Source organism: Scomber japonicus, chromosome 7, assembly GCF_027409825.1.
Source record: "Scomber japonicus isolate fScoJap1 chromosome 7, fScoJap1.pri, whole genome shotgun sequence".
Classification (NCBI taxonomy): Eukaryota; Metazoa; Chordata; class Actinopteri; order Scombriformes; family Scombridae; genus Scomber; species Scomber japonicus.
The window spans coordinates 9,339,015-9,355,566 of record NC_070584.1 but is presented as its reverse complement, the minus strand read 5'-3'; the positions used below and the strand labels follow the sequence as shown (position 1 = coordinate 9,355,566).

Genomic DNA, 16,552 nt, shown 5'->3' with positions numbered 1-16,552 from the left:
TAAATAACAGTTAAGAACTGAGTAACACTGGCTTTTTCTCATATTTGTTGGCAAACATAGAAACAAAATCCTACCTAGAAATAAAAGGGTTCTGGCATTATGTCATTTTTTAGAGATCAGTGACAACAGCACCACAGAGGGGCATTACTTCTTGAGTAATACCTCCACAAGGGCTGTAAAGGTATGTTTGAGGTGTCCATTGCTATAGTAACTTATCCTTTGAAGCCAGACTTCGCATTGTTGTCTCACATAGTGATGGGTAAAACTGATACTATCTTATCCCATGTATTGACCAGGAGCAGTCACAGACTAAATCGATACCTTCTGAAATTCCATGGCACTGGCCTTGGACAAAACACTGAAGTGCCCCCTGCATGCTGTTGTTGCATGTCCAGTCTCCTGTGGGACACTTATCATCTGTATGTCAGTGACAGAGCCTGGAACAAGCTTTAATAGCTGACCTATTAGGACACAGCTTCCGCTACTACATCACCCAACCCATCCATCACTGAGGCTCCGACTACTTATTTTCAGCTTTTAAATTACAGGCACTGCAGTTTTTGTTTGACAGTTTAAACAGTGTAATGCAACCATCCATCCCATTTCATCTAATAAATAATTAATTAAATTTAATCAAACAATGAATTATCTAAGAAACGACCAAATTCAGAAATATTTCTTTATTGGGCTTATAGTACACATTGGATGAAAGAAGCTTCTCTGTCTTTCCTTGGCACCACCTCTTCAAGACAATATACACTATAGGTCAGACTCAGCATTAATTAAATGAACAGCATGATAAGCATTTTATTTTCTTCAAACAAGACAGTAGAAATATGGCTACTGCAGAAACATTATCAACTCTCTGATAAAAAAAAGCACACTCACATTCTGATCAGCACTTCTCCCCTTCCTGTCTCATAAGTTAAAATGAGTCACATGCATCCCAAACGCAAATAGTGCTGCAACTCATCCGCTAAATGTATGCTCTTACAATATGTAGTGTCTGGGGCTTTTGCTGTGGCTATTGGATCACTGTGCTGGGTATTGTAAGTCATAAGAGATGATAGAGGAGTGTGATCCAGAGAGTACACAGACACACGCCCGACACAGTCACAGCCAAATCGCTGACCTGCCTGAGCCACTGCTCGCCATTCAGTATGGTAAACCCAAGATTTCCTGCCGCTCTGTAGGTCCCTCTTCTGATGCCATCTTGCACTCTATTCAAGTTGACACCATCTTGGCTGACAGATGAGGTCCTTGCCCTCAGTGCAACCGCATGGCGACTGGAATTCATTTGTCCTGTGTTCATTTGCAAATGAGGATGAAAGTTACTTATAAGAGTATTATTCACAGAGTGATTATTAGTAGCAACATTTTTCATGGTGAACAAACATGACAATCTTAGCTCTTTATGCATTACAATTCAGAGCATGAGGTGTTAAACCAAAATGTGAGGAAACTGCACCATCTTGTGGTAAATGCGTGCAAGTGGCCGCAGAGAAGAAGAAACAATTACTCACCAAAACACATCTGCAATGGCACAGTGACAATAATGACAACGACAGACAGCAGAGATGCATATGCCTATTGAGAAATAAGAAGAATGACGTAAATAAATGATCACATTTTCACTCTCAAAATAGCAGTCCTTTGTGTCTTTAATATCTTATTCATGATGAAAGTCCAATTTGCATTTCCACATATTTCAATAATTAAAGGTATATCACACTATCAAAGGAGGTTAATATATTGTAAGAGTGCAGCTTGCAATGTGTTGTTTTTTGTTGTTTTTTTTCTCTTTCTACATGTGCGTTGATTGCCTTATGCTTACCAAGAGGAGCTGTGCACCATTCTGACTCATTTTCCTCAAGGCTTTTCCCATCTGGACTCCAAGCAGAGCTAAAGAACAGGGCGTTACGGTGTCTTCGTCCTCTATCTCCACACATCTTTGAAGACAAAACAATAAAAACTGTGTTACACGTAATAATCACAGTAATGCTCATGTTCATTATTCATTGCTGCGGTTGTTTTCTGGACATGAAAATAGCACCTTTTTAAGATCTTCTCCACCACAATCTTCTGCTCATCTTGATGTGTGACATTAAACAAGCTGTGGACGCTCAGTGGAAGAATGTGCCCTTGTTGTGCCAGAATAACTAGGTTGTACATTCCCTGTGTGTGAGAATGAAAGCATAACGGGGGGCTGATGAGTTATTCACTGAGAAAGTCTCCAAATAATAACAATGTATAATTGTGTTTGCTGTTTTTATTGCAGCGGGCCTGAGCCCATGGAAGTTTAATTAAGTTTATCATAGGGTGATGAGATTACAGCCCGAGTAAATCTGTCACCTGAGGGCTGCCTGTTAAAGCTGCTCTGCTATACATCGATATGGCCCGACCAACCAAGGATAATGAATCTTCTCTTTGTGCGCTCGAGGAATAGTAGTAGTAGTCTCCGATTTTCAGCAGGGCTATAATAAAAAGATAAATACAACTGTTTATCGACCAGATTGACGGGGCAAAGAGAGAGAGAGGTTAAGGCAAAATGAAATGAGAGGAACTCACCGGACGGATGAGGATCGTAGTTCAATACAGAGTAGTTATGATATCTCCAATGACAATCATAACCGAGATTCAGTTCCTGCATTTGGGAGAATGAGTGCAAGGAGAGAAAGAGCACAGCAATAATGAAGGCTATGTTATAAACTGCTAATAATTTCCCTTAGGCTTGGCTTCCTTGTTTTTAGTATGTGACTGGAATTTTGTGCCATATTATTTATCAACTATCTTCACACCGCCAACGATTTTACATTGATTTCTGGACAGTTGTTATTTTGTGTAAGGACAGACAAAAAAGAACAGAGAGAGCGTGCCTTCACCTCACACAGGTAAGCAACATTGCTCTGGGCCAAACCCAGACCAGTTCCAGCTGCCAAAACATACTTCACAAAAGCTTCCTGCCTGTGTGAAATGAAATAACAAAAACATAAAGAGGCTGAGAACTTACAGTAAAGACCAGGGAAAATGATTAAAGGAGGACAATTGAAAAGTAATTGAAATTAATGTCCCTACCAAGAGCCCTGGAGGTATGCTTGGAGGGCCTCTCTGATCATAAATCCAAGGTGTCCGTTCTGTTCACAGACCTTTTTTAGCATTCTGCACAGAAGGATGATGAATGAAGGATGGATGATGAATTATGGAATATAATTTACACCGCATAATCGGGAAAAATATTTTAACACAATCTAAAAATAGTCTCTGATTTGTTGAGGTCATTCTAAAAAAAGCAGCTAAAAGCAGCAGCAGGGGCTTCTTTAAATTCATAAGATACTAGAGTAACATCGGTAAGCAGAATCTCTCTGTGCCAGACAATAATGCACGCACTGTGGCTCTTATTTTTAGATATGCAAATACTAGGTTCTGACCTTGAATTAGCCACTGTCATTGAAATTAGATGCCACTGAGCTGCAGGCAACAGTGCAACAGCCCATAACAAAGCTTTCTTCACCAAGCTAATGAAAGCCTCTTACATCACAGCCCTCTCCGCATCCTGAGACATCCCTTCCAGGCTTCCTGTCGAAAGGTACCAGGCTGCCTCCACTGTTGCGCCTACATGACCGAGCCGAGATGCGCTCAGAAACTGCTGGAATGCAGCTGTCTGTGGATCATGTATAGAATCAGCTGATTGATACATGTTTATAGATTTATTAAATATTTATTTTCATAGGTTGTGGCAGTCAAACCTCATTCCTCCGTGGACTGTCTGGGCTTTTCCCACCAAGATGATAAATTCCCAGGTTAAACATGCCATCATCACTCCCATTTAGCGCTGCTTGTTCAAAGTATTTCATGGCAGTTTTGTGGTCGTTCAGTACAATCCCGTGGTACCAGCCTAAACCATTCAAGGCGCTAATTGAGCCCTAAAGCAAGGAAACAGAAAACCTGTATTCATGCTACAGGAACATACTATAAACACTCAGATTGATTGCTACAAAGTACAAACATACCATTGCTGCTGCTTTCTCCATCAGCTGAAAACCTTGGGTGTAATTTCTTTTCACTCCCCGGCCCTGAAGGAATCAACATCAATCAGTGAATCAATAACTGTCAAAACACAGACACACACACAAACACACACACACACACAAAATATCTAGCGTTCAATTCAATCTTAAAAAAGGTTGAGCTTTTATAATCTCATAGCACCTTCATCAGTAGGATGGAGTAGTCGTACATCGCCGAGGGATCCTTCATCTGCATCGCACTTCTCTCAAACCATTTCACGGCACTGGCAATGTCCTTTGAGATTCCATGTTGGCCCCAGTACAGCATGTGTCCCAGGCGTTTCTAAAGATAATAGAGTGTTTATTAGTCAGCTCTGAACACAACCTCGAAAGGAGAGGGAGAAGTTTAAGCAAGTGCTTTTACATCTGCCTGGCATGCTACATCAGATGTTCCCTATATAACACATACTGTACCTGAGATTCGGTGTCTCCTTGCACTGCTTGAAGTTTCATATATTGGAAGATGTCATTTGTGTTGTGTTTCAGGCTGTTAATATCCTCTTGATTGCTTAGATAGAAGTGTTCTAGTTTGTATTGCTTTTGGGAAGAAAAACAGAAACATTAACATACTCATTTATAACCTCTACAATTAACATATACTACCTATTTAGACGATGTATCAGTGCTAAAATTTCTATGAATATTATTGGTGCTGTTATTACTACTTCTTTTATTACTAAGAATCCATTTTTTTAGATTTGTTCTTAGCATTTTTCTGTCTCATCTCATTAGTAGCTGATGGAGAGATGTTTTCTTTAAAGCCCCTGAAAAGTAGCTACAGTATATCAATAACTTTAAATATTCACGACTCAATATTCTGTCAAGTTGTACTTAAACAACTCAGCTAGTCTGCTTCATCATGGCTGTGTGGGTTAGGTTTGATCAGCTTTGATTGACAGCAGCGTGGAAACATAAGCAAACAACCCACAAGCTGTCACCACATTTTGATTCAAATGTTGCTGATTGGTGCTCAGAGGTAGCACCTTTTTTTTTTTTCAAGAGATCTCGGGTCTCAGCCCACATCAAACCAAACAGGAGGGCTCTGATAAAATAGCACAGGCAGAAATCTCTCATGTGAAACAACCAAAATTGTTTTAACTTCAGCAGAACATTTTGCAGTCATGTGGGACCCTGTTGCTTATTGTAGAAAGCTGACTGAGAAAATTGATTTTCAGGGGGGCCTTTAATCAATACTGGAGGTACATTTTTCTTTATTGTACTCTCATTTACTCTGACCAACAATACGTTTCCAGGTTGGCCATGCATGAATTGGTATAATCTTACTTACTTACCTAGCCTTATCAGACCACAGGATCCAGCTTGCAACCTCTACTCTAGAGACGCAGCTCATTTAAATATTCTAAGAATAAACAGGAAATCAGTCGAAAGTACAGATCCTCTCATAGCGGGCTCCAAAGCCTCCCTTATCTTCGGAGGATTCTCCTGCTATTCATCAGCACGGCTAACTCATTTACATTTTAAAATTAAGATTTAAAATGTACCTATTCTGCTTCGACTCAGGCTTCCTCTGATCCAACTAATCTGACCAACAAACAATCTATTAATCATATTTTGGGGTGCAATTCCTTTTGTATCACTGTTGTTGTTGTTGCGTTTGATACATTATTTATATCATTATGCATTTATAGTTTTATTTTCTGTTCATGTTTCTTTTAAATGTGCTAAGATGTGCTGTATCTAATAGTTCACCCTAAATAAATACCATGACATAACTTCCAATGTATTTCCTCTTGTTCCCACTGCAACTATTTCTACCATCTCCACTATTTTCTACTAAGTCACTATCTGTATCTGTATGTATATAGGAAATGTATTTTATAGTTATGGGTACATACCTTATTTTCATGCATCTTGTAACTGTCAATATTACTCTGTGCCCCAACATTGGAGTAGTAGCTATAAGCCATGTCCATGTCTTTTGGAAAGCCATCAATTCCTAGTGCATGCTTGTACCCTGCTTGCATCAGCGCGAAGCGGTTATCACCGGACGCGCCAATCAAACTATAGACATGACCCTGAAACACACGGGGGTCAATATTATCAATCATCATTTCCAAAGTGACAGTATATATGATAAAGTAACAATTAAGTAACAAGGAAGGCATTGACTCTACCAGTGTTTGATTGACTGAGTTCCCCAAGCCGGTGAGGTGGATCATGGCCAACAAGAGGGACGCTTTGTGATTTCCAAAACAGGAGGACACTTGCAATAATGAAGTTAATTTGGACGTGATTTTAATTTGTGCCTGATCTGCGGCGAACACTGTACCAGCTGCTTGTTCAAACAAAGCACTCCCGAGCTTCTTCATCCCCAGCGATCCTACAGAAAATCACAGCTGTGTTAGTAGTATTATCACTTACACCTACAATATGTGGTGAATGTGATAAACAACTATTTATGACACCTGTTCTGAGTTTTTCCTCATTTGTGAACAAGTACTGAGACAGTGTGCTATATTTAAGTTGTGTTTCCAAGGTCCATGTTTGTCTGCAGATTTTCTCACCAAACTCACTCCACAGGTTTATGAAGTGAGCGGTACAGAAACCTGAAATAAATGTAGAAAGCAATCTGTCACAACATTCCTTCCATACGTACTAGGTCCGCAGGTTATATTGACACCCTTGGTATTAGATCTATATGAGGTTGATCCCTGTAGAATGGTTGCAGCGCCGCTTTAAAAGTACTTGTCATAATAATATTTCACCTGTTTTGATTGGTGATGGGAGGTGACTCTGGGTTACTCCCTTCATGAAAGCAGCTGTAAAAGCTTTTATTTCCTGACACTCCTGATGAGTTTTATCCAGATCTTGTAATGTTGACTTGGGGTTAAGTTGATTTTTCACCTGTGACATGGACAATATTCTCTTTAAACACACTGGGATTAACAGTAATAAAACAATATACAGTCATTTGATAGATGACTTAACACTTTACCTCTTTAGTTCCAAAACGATAGTATTTTATAGCCCCAAAGTACCCACGGATGCCTGGTATGTATTTGCTTCCTCCAATGACAAGGTATCCATCAGTGTCATCATAATGGATACTGTCCCGAAATCTATAAGACATTTAATAACACTAAAGCAAGTGATCATGATCTTTCTGTGTGCTGACATCTATATAATTTCTTTTAGTTCACTGGATATATATGTGGTTTGTATGAGCAACAGTTGACATATAACATAAAGCATCTCTTAAAAAATCCATAAAATGTCTTACTTATATTCGTTTATAATAGTTTCATCGTCCCATGTTGTATCCAGCCGCACCTGAAAGTCAGACATAATAACATATGAGCTCACGATACACAGAAAAAAACCTACTCAGCTGTGAACGACTCCAAATTGCAGTACACACTGCAATCGCCTGGAGTTTCCCAGCTGGAAAGGAACCATCTTTCAGCTTCATACAGCTGTTCCAAAAGGAAATCAAACACTGCAAAGCCAAGGCACCAAATGAAACTCAGATGAGAAAGGATGACTATAAGATCTTGCCTGGAGCTACATTTTAATTTCTATTTCTTATCCCGTCTCCCAGAGGCGCACAATAAGGTTCTATACCTTTGAGTCCTGTATATAACAGTCTAGTCTAATCCATTTCCACAGGGGCATCTTCACACTGGTTCGGAAAGCTTCATCTTCTCCTGTCGTCACACGTGCCTGAATTATGATGTCCCCTACACAGGAGATATGACAGTCATATATTTCACCGCAGGAGACCCAAAGCTCTTTATTAATATATAACACAGTCTGTTCCACAGTCTCACTAAACACACATCATCACTCACAATCATCTCATGATACTTCAATCTAATCCTTGAAACTGGTATCAGGTGTACACACAAGCTACTGTGACCCACCTGTGTCCGTAAGCAACATCAAAACGGAATCGAATGCATTTCTCCCATCAATATGATGGACGATCCCACAGAGCCTCTTGTGACACCATTTCAGTAGGTAGATCCACATAGATATGGTGACGCTGAAAACCAAGCAAAGAAACATGATTTGACATATCATTTCTGGGGCTACTGAAGCATGAGTTTGGATTTAGAATGCTGCGCTTTCTGCTAAAAATGACTGACCTCGCTGTCTGCCAATGACCGTAAATAAAAAGCTTATATGCTCTGGTGAAGAGGCTTCATGAAGCCTGTTAAGTCATTTATAATGATGATAAAGTAAAAGTGGAGTGTGTTCTAACAGCTGCCACTTGAAAGGGAAACAGTCACTGACCTGTGACCCATCAATCTGCTGAGATCAACGCAAACCTCTCAACCACGTATTTAAAAGACATACAGAGACAAGCATATACTGCACTTTTGATTTATCATGTGGTGGTTTGTCACACTTAATTGGTTTTATCGTACACCTCGACAGCCGATCTAAAATATTCTGCAATTTTCAAGTGATGAATATAACATTTGGAGACTCTGATGGACATTTTTTCATGTTGTACAGTTAAGCTTCATACAGAATAAGCTCTGGCTAAAATGGACTAAATGAGAAGTCAATGTGTGAAGTGTAAGTCCAACCTGGGCTGTGTCACAGCATGAAGACGGGCTCTCTCCAGGGCTCTGTCGATAAAAGGCTGGAACCTGCGGACCATTCCAAAGTGCTCACCGGTACTTGCCAGGGGGAACTTTAGCATATCAATTACATCTATGTGCAAGTAAAACAGCAAACAATGTGTGTGTTAGTAACAGTGTCCTCTCCTGAACAAACAATTTTTTCATGCTTCCATTAAAAGGTTTTTTGTATTACAAAAAAGTCTGACCTGACTCATGCGGACACTGATGGATTCTGTTTCTGGTCATCTGCCACATCAGTTGAGCCGACCATGAAGGGCACTCAGTGGGAGGTCTAGTTGGCCGCTCAGAGAGTGGCATTATCTGTAGCACTTTGTAAATCCTCACAATGGCGCTATGGTATGTCCCGGGTTCACTGCTGTCATGAAGATGGTCTAACCAAGCACGAACTGTCACACTCTGGGCCTCCAGAATGTGTCTGTTGAAAAAGCTGTGTTGATATAAAATGGATGGAGGGAATCTGAGCTGCACCTGGTGGAATCTGTTGACTCGGGGTGCACTGCTGATCCATTTCCTCCTGAAGACCACTAAATCTGTCTTCCTTAATGTGGACATCACCACCTCCACGGCAAGCTGACATTGCCCGGAGCATTGATACCGCACACGAACCACTGAGCCATCTACCACTTTGTCAGGGACTGAGTCAAACTCTATGAAATTGTCAGGTGGGCTCTCATCACTCTGGGATGAGGAGGTTGAAATGGTGTGCCCCTGAGTGAAGTGAAAGATATGTAAATAGAATTAGGTGAATGTGTGAGAAGCGAGCATGCTGTACTTTTTAAGTCAAACAAATTAAGTAGGAAACAGAAACTGACAGAACACATATTTTTAAGAGGATGTTTGCTTGCTTAAAGAAAAAATAAATTCATAGAAAAGTCAAGTTTCAAATTTAACCATCGTCATTGTAAATACAGTAAAGTGTAATAGTGTTCCTTACCATTAAAATAACAGCAGTGAAGACACATCCAAGAATAATGGTGTGTAACACCTTCATTTTGCAGCAAGTACTGTGAGTTTCTTAGTTTAAGATGAATTAAAAGAAAAATGACAACGTGTAAGCCTCGAGTTCAAGTCTATCCAATCATCAATTTAAGTTAGTAATGTGTCGAACGATGTTGGCTCTCAGCAGAAGACACCTGGCAGCATAGTTCCCAAACCAGTGTCAGTTGTTTTTAGCATACACCCTTTTGTTACACTAGGATTACCTGATATTCTGGTGTTACAGGTTGAGATATTTGTATGATGCAACTTTAAAGGGCTACCTACCTAAAAGGCTTGGCTAGATTTACTCTGCTGTGTTAGGAGCAAACAAAAATGTTGCTTGATTCATTTCATATCTGATTCTTTTAGACAACGTACCACTGGAGTGATGCATCAAAACGTCTAACTTAATTTGGTATGCTCGAGCCAAGGCTTTGCCATCACCCTGCGTCCTCATTGGCCTACGCCCACGCAAGACTTTGAAGAAATCTGATCTGAAAAACAACCTGATACTGCATCCAAAATTAATTACCCATGGGCTCCTGACTTTTATGCTTCCAAGTGAGGGGAATGATTCATTGCTAAGGGGTTACTTTAGATGACCACATGTAGATGAACGCTGTCTTGTTGTCTATATAAAGGGTGACCCCTGTTTAAAGACATAATCTACAACTCCTGGTGACATACAAACTTTTTCTCAGACAATTGATGGGAATATTTTTGATTGGACTTGATTGAAGACGTTTTCTTGGGCAGTAAATAAGAAAACTGAATCATAGGTCTGAACTGAGTATTCAATGGCTTTACAGGACCTATGCAATTTCCAGGACATCTGTCTGGACAGTACAATCACTGAATCTTCTTCAGCGCCTTTTGGAAAGAAAACTGGATGTAACTATATGTCTAGTTTGCCGTTCAGCAACAGGACAAGTCTGTTTAATTTTTATACACCAGTTGCGGAGTACCTTGATGAGAGTCCGATACAGTTTGGACAAATCAGCAATGTCCAGAGCTCCATCTCATTCCAAGACCCCATCCTGTCGTCTCTCTCCATCCCCACAGGCCTTCCCATTGCTTCCTCTCAGTCTGTGCCTCTGCCTTTCCCCATGGCTCATGGCACCACCACCCTGGCTTTCATGTTTCAGGGTGGTGTATTGGCTGCGGCAGACACTCGTTCCAGTTGCTCTGGCCTCGTGGCATGTCCAGCATCCCAGAAGATCCTGCCCATTCACAGCCACTTAGTGGGCACCACCTCAGGTACTTCTGCAGACTGTGCTCTTTGGAAACGGATTCTGTCTCGAGAGCTGCGGCTCTATCAACTGCGCAACGGACGACGGTTGTCCACAAGAGGAGCTGCCAAATTGCTTTCTCACATGCTTCACCCATTTAAGGGGACTGAGCTGTGTGTGGCTGCCACTTTGTGTGGGTGGGATGGAGGAGAAGTAGATGACCAAGGAGGTACAGAGATTGATAGCCAGAGAGAAACAAGTCAAATGACTGACCCAGGAGAGAGTGTTAGTACCAGTGTTGAAAAGGTTTCATTAGCAAAGACAATAACTCAGTGGTCTTCACCAACGACTAGTGGTCAGAGGTGCTTAGAAAGAAAGAAAGTGAGTTTCTCTGGACCCAGTCTCGTTTACGTGTGCAGTGACGGCACTCGTCTGCAGGGAACACTCTTTTCTGTGGGTTCTGGATCCCCCTATGCCTACTCCATTTTGGACCAAGGGGTTCAGTGGGGACTGACAATGGATGAGGCCATTTCAATAGCCAGAGAGGCGGTATACAGAGCAACACACAGGGATGCATACTCAGGAAACTGTGTAGACATCTATCACATCTCCTCAAAAGGATGGACTCGCAGGAGCAGAGAGGATTTGAAAGAGGAATATTACAGAGAAAAGGAAAGGAGAAGACAAGAGAGGAGGGAGAGACAGGATGTTACTTTGTAAAAGAAATGAAACAAATAAAAATGGCATGGGAAAAGAATGGCAAACATTGGGAGAGTATTTTGGAGAGACGTGATGGCATATTTGCAGCAGATACTAAATTAATGAACAGGACAGGCAGTTGCATCATTCAGGCTATTTCTCAAATGATTTGGGCATGCATATCATTCTCTATAATAAACATCTGATGTTTTGTTTGCGCTGATGATAAAATGCATTCTAACAGCGCACTGCTGGCTGGCATTTTGATTTAGACATTAAAGTCATTATGAATCATTTCAAGTATGTGAGATAATTACAACGAACCCCTGCATGTGTTTGATTCACATAAAAACAAAGAGAAGCAGAACTAACCAGGCAGTACAATAATACATAGAGCGAATTGTGCAAAAATGTAAATGTGTGGAGCAGTTATTGCATGTGAAGGTCATCATGTATTGCTGTATAAGGGAACACATTCAGCTATGGTAATAAATGATAAGGAGTTGAAAATTGATTTGTGCCTGCTGTCAGAACCCTTCTGAAGTTTCTTTGACACTTCAATAAATTAATGAGTAAATGAAATTTTGCTGAACTTGCCTGTTCATTCTGTTTGAGCAGTCTGGTAGTAAATTAAGCATACTAGTAATTATTGGAGTGACAGTGACTGCAAAGGATATTAGGGCAAAAGGTACAGAGCTGTTCATCCTCATCCTCACTCTTCAGCTCTGTCTATTTAAACTTTAGTAAAGGCAGACCAAATGTATTCGTGAAAGGTTTCAAGGGCAAGTCAGTCCACCATATGGAAGGAAACTTTAAGAGCATATGGGTTATGCAATATGTCAAAATGTTGAAGTGGTGCTTAAGGATGTGTTTCTACAAGCTGATATGAGCTTATTTTCAGACAGATAAGTGTTAGTGTTAATGTGTTCATACTGTATGTGTGGAGTAAGCCTGTGTATGTCTCATTCATTGTATGAAATATAGTACAGATATGCGTGATCATGCTCAGCACATCTCCAGTGGAACATCAGAGTGTTGAGTGTCTTCTCAAACCAACTCTAGTGGTATGATTGACTGTTGCTGTGAGAGAAAGTGGGAAAAGCCTCCCATCCTCCCAAACCTCATCCATAATTCCCATCTTAGGAAGTTCATTAATGACAGAATTATTGAGCGAATGGAAAACAAAACAAGTGGAGACCAATTAAGTGGTCCACATTTGACAGCTTGCAGGGACAGACTAATAAGTACAAAGCATGTTCTGAATGGCAGGACAGAATCGTGACTGTAATAAAAGTTTGAGAGCCTGCGAGAAGAACTGTGACTCCAGAGTTCAGGGAGCAGTTTATCATCCTTTGCTTATCCCCTTCAAAGCTTTTTGTTCTGTTATAGCAGTTACAACCCCACACATTCAAACTCCAGCTGAGAGAAGAGCAAACTCCACTGGATTTGACCAAGAACTAAAATATCATACACTCTGCCTTCTAACTTCCATCAGTACATCTGGGGCCTTTCTTTTATCTAAAATAACTTTGAAAACATTTGGCCCAAACAACCAGAAATTCACAAAAACTGTTTCACAGTCCCCTCTCACAGTTTGAGCTCGGAACAGTTTTTCATTTGTAAATCTGTCCCTGCATGTTTTCAAACCCTGAATTGCAGATTGATTACTGCTCAGTGATGTTTTGTGCTGGCTTAGTAGTTTTGGCATTAATGAACCTCCGTACCCAGCTGAGGAGTCGCCTTAGGATATGTTAGCTTGCTTTCTAGTTATATCACCGAACACAGAGGTGTATTAAGTGATATAGAGGCAGACATGTATTTCAAGAATGATCAAGAAACATCAATGTTCGAAGCTAGACTGCACTCTGAAGATGAATGATGCTCACAGCATGTGATTCTCCTGCTGTGCATCAAAAGATCATATTCTCTGCCGCTTTCAAATTTAAAAGTATGAAAAAAACATGTGGGTGGGAATCCCAATGGGATTTGGGATAAAATTTGTCAAAATGCAGAAATATATTAACTTCACATTTAGATTTTTGGTATAAAAATTTAGCAAATACAGACACAGATGTGGATACTAATTTTTCTTGTCTTGTTAGAAGTTGTTGTATTTTGTTTTTTTCCCCAATACAAGATTGAAAATCGGATTCAAGTTTAGACATACTGAGAGTCTTAAATACAACAATGTAGTATACAGCCTCCAAATTATCCATTATTTCCACAAGAAATACATAAATGAAACCATTCAACTCACTGGAGAAAATATCCCATCTAAGTGGAGAACATTTAGTAATTACAGTCTTGTATTTTAGACATGTTGTCAGTGAGAGAACACCACTGCTGAAATTTCCTCTTTTAATGCATTTCAGAGTAGCAATTATGAGGTCTTGACCTGTATGCCCCTGGGTGGAACAAAATGCACACATAGTGAAGAGAAAAGATTACAAAACACTACATGGCTTAAACGCTGATACATGATCCAGCCTTCTAGAAGATACTGGTGTGGCTTAAATGGAAGCTATGAAGCTATAACATGATAATGAGATATTTAAATGGGAAATCCTAAAATGGTCATTTGTTAGTATGGGGTGTCTTTATGCTACTCAGTTACTATGCATGCTTAAAAATAGCAGGCTTTTAGGGTGGCTTTCATTGTAAGATTGTTAAAAACTAATGAAGGGGAAGAGAGAGTGAGGAGAAGAGACACACGGAGAGAGAGAGAGAGAGAGAGAGAGAGAGAGAGAGAGAGAGAGAGAGAGAGAGAGAGAGACTGGGCTAAGGGGACAGACCTCACGTTGAGCTCAGATGAACCTCAGCATCCTTTCCCACGTTGGATCATTTCAGCTCCGTTAAACCAGAGAAGCACCGGAGCAGAGCCGCAAACACACGGTAAGCTCTTTTCTCCTTTCACCGAAGGACTTTTTTTTTTTTAACATTTTTTATTTCTATCTTCACGAATGACTAGTTTATTTAAGTGAAGCGTCGTTCAACCACACAGACGTGACAAGTTTCGTTCGATATCGTTTAGTTTTTCAATTTTGCCGGCTTAGCCACGGTGAGGCAGTTCATAACTGTTTCACTGTCAGTTTGGAGATGTTCGCCAAAAAAAAAGAGAAAGAAACAGAAAGAGAGGTAAACCTTTCTCAGTATGCAGCCAGGAGCATATGTGTGTATGTGTGAGCAGTTGAGAGTCGACTGAGGGAAAGGTTTTTGGAAAAGCAAACCCCATGTTTTGGACGGCTGAACTGAGCGCCAAAGCTTTTGACATATGATACGGATAATGCAGTGCTTTCCCTTCAAATTTTCTGGAACCGCTCGTGCCTTCACACGCGCACATACTCACCTGCCGCGCGCACTTTCACACGGGCACGCTCGCCTGCTAAAATGACAGGGTCGCTGGATCAAACAGCCGACAGCAGTATTTTTGGGACATTGCATTCATTATAATAGTTAGCCCAAGTGTACAAATCACATTAACATGCATCAAGTAGGTCATTTTTCTGGCTTCCTCTAACAAGACAAGGTCACGCTCAGGGCTGTTTTCTCTACTAGATAGGCTAATAAGCAGGCAAGATGTGTGTGTGTGTGTGTGTTTGTGTGTTTGTGTGCGTGCGTGTGTGTGGTTCTGTGTGTGTGACTATGTGTGTGGCTGTGTGACAAAGCCCAAAAAGAGGCAACATGAGCCATCATGTTCTATGAGAAATGTTATTATGTCCTCCTGTTTTTACAATGCAATTTACTGTGGTGAAGAAAAAAAAAATCATCAACAAGCACTGTGCTCTCTTTATCTCAGCCACACACACACACACACACACACACACATACACACACACAAATAGAAACAGACAGGACAGAGCACTTTGTAACCACTGAGGCATTTTCATATAACAAATAAGTACATGGCCAAACACTTGCTCAGCACACTGCTTCCGCTGTGGTTTCATTTAAGCTGTCTGAGTGTCAAACCGTGGCCATAATGAGGTGACTGATGTGCTGAGTACAGTGGGCCTCTCCTCACCTGTCTGATTTGGAAAGACTTAAGCGATGTCTGTGTGTGTGTGTGTGTGTGTGTGTGCACTGAGCAGGAGAGAGCCAGCGAGAAACGCACGAGAGGTCCCCGAGCATTAAGACGAATGGGCAGAAGCCGAGAAAGCAAGAGATGCTGAAATGGAATAGAATCTGTCCACGTCTTGGTCATTTAAGCCAGCCCGGGCTGTACCCTCCCCATGTACTTTCACCACCACCACCACCACCACTACCATCAACCCCCTCCACCACCCCCCCCCCCCTACCTTCTAACTCTCTGCCTCCATCTCCCATTTTTCCCTATGTAGAAGGCCTGACATGCACAGGCTATTTTTAATAAAAATGAAATAGCCTTGTTGCAGTGAAGCGACTCGATGCAGAGTGAAGTGAGACTGAAACAGCGATTTGCAATTTAGAGCTATGTCACCACTCATCATGCCATTCTGAGCCCGGCAACAGCAAATCGTCCTCACGCTTTCATCCTCTATCCCTGCCTTACATTTCACACATATCTCATACGCACTCATAGTCTAAAGACTTCAAACAACCAGTGAATGACATGTACTGCTGGCAACGTGGTTTTGGAGCAAAGCTGGCAGAGAGAAATGTAAGCCGTAAGCTCAGTCTATGCTAATACACAATAGCTCCGGAAGACAAAAGTGTGATGAAGGAACCACTTCTTACATTTTCATAGATTTAAGATGATGACAAACAGATGCATCGGTTTACAGTGGCTGAACATCAAGCATTACATATGGATGACTTGGTATAATTGGTGTGCAAAAAAAGGAGGAGAAAAAAAAAATTTCAAGGCTGAGTTTTCTTTTGAGAAAAAGAAATGACGTAAAGAGAAGAGAAATGACTTCATTTTTTTTCCTGTGATCAAATGCTCAAATTGACTCTCTTCTCAAGCACACTCTTTAGAAAGTAGGTCAGTATC

At 40.8% G+C, this 16,552-nt stretch overlaps 2 protein-coding genes across 2 annotated transcripts; one reads left to right on the top strand and one right to left on the bottom strand.

Moving 5' to 3' along the window:
- Positions 1-1,054: 1,054 nt before the first annotated feature.
- On the bottom strand, positions 1,055-9,409 carry LOC128361915 (protein sel-1 homolog 3; the record flags this gene model as incomplete). The annotated part of the gene is made up of 23 exons (XM_053322499.1): positions 1,055-1,302; positions 1,524-1,587; positions 1,835-1,949; positions 2,054-2,175; positions 2,353-2,474; positions 2,569-2,644; positions 2,883-2,964; positions 3,076-3,159; positions 3,534-3,661; positions 3,747-3,923; positions 4,011-4,073; positions 4,210-4,350; positions 4,482-4,604; positions 5,924-6,103; positions 6,203-6,408; positions 6,494-6,634; positions 6,794-6,932; positions 7,024-7,147; positions 7,309-7,358; positions 7,650-7,765; positions 7,949-8,070; positions 8,621-8,747; positions 8,863-9,409. Coding segments are annotated over 23 exons (3,297 nt in total), but the record flags the coding sequence as incomplete, so codon positions are not given.
- A 1,145-nt stretch (positions 9,410-10,554) lies between these two features.
- Positions 10,555-11,604, top strand: psmb11b (proteasome 20S subunit beta 11b). The gene is made up of 2 exons (XM_053322343.1): positions 10,555-11,143; positions 11,201-11,604. The coding sequence occupies exons 1-2, from the start codon at positions 10,555-10,557 to the stop codon at positions 11,602-11,604; spliced, it is 993 nt and encodes a 330-aa protein (XP_053178318.1).
- The last annotated feature ends 4,948 nt before the right edge of the window (positions 11,605-16,552 follow it).

What these genes read in the sequence shown, in the direction of transcription:
- psmb11b (XM_053322343.1), top strand. Translation starts at nt 10,555, where the DNA reads ATGTCTAGTTTGCCGTTCAGCAACAGGACAAGTCTGTTTAATTTTTAT. An exon ending in TGATAGCCAGAGAGAAACAA is followed by an intron (nt 11,144 to 11,200) that starts GTCAAATGACTG and finishes AGGTTTCATTAG; the next exon opens with CAAAGACAATAACTCAGTGG.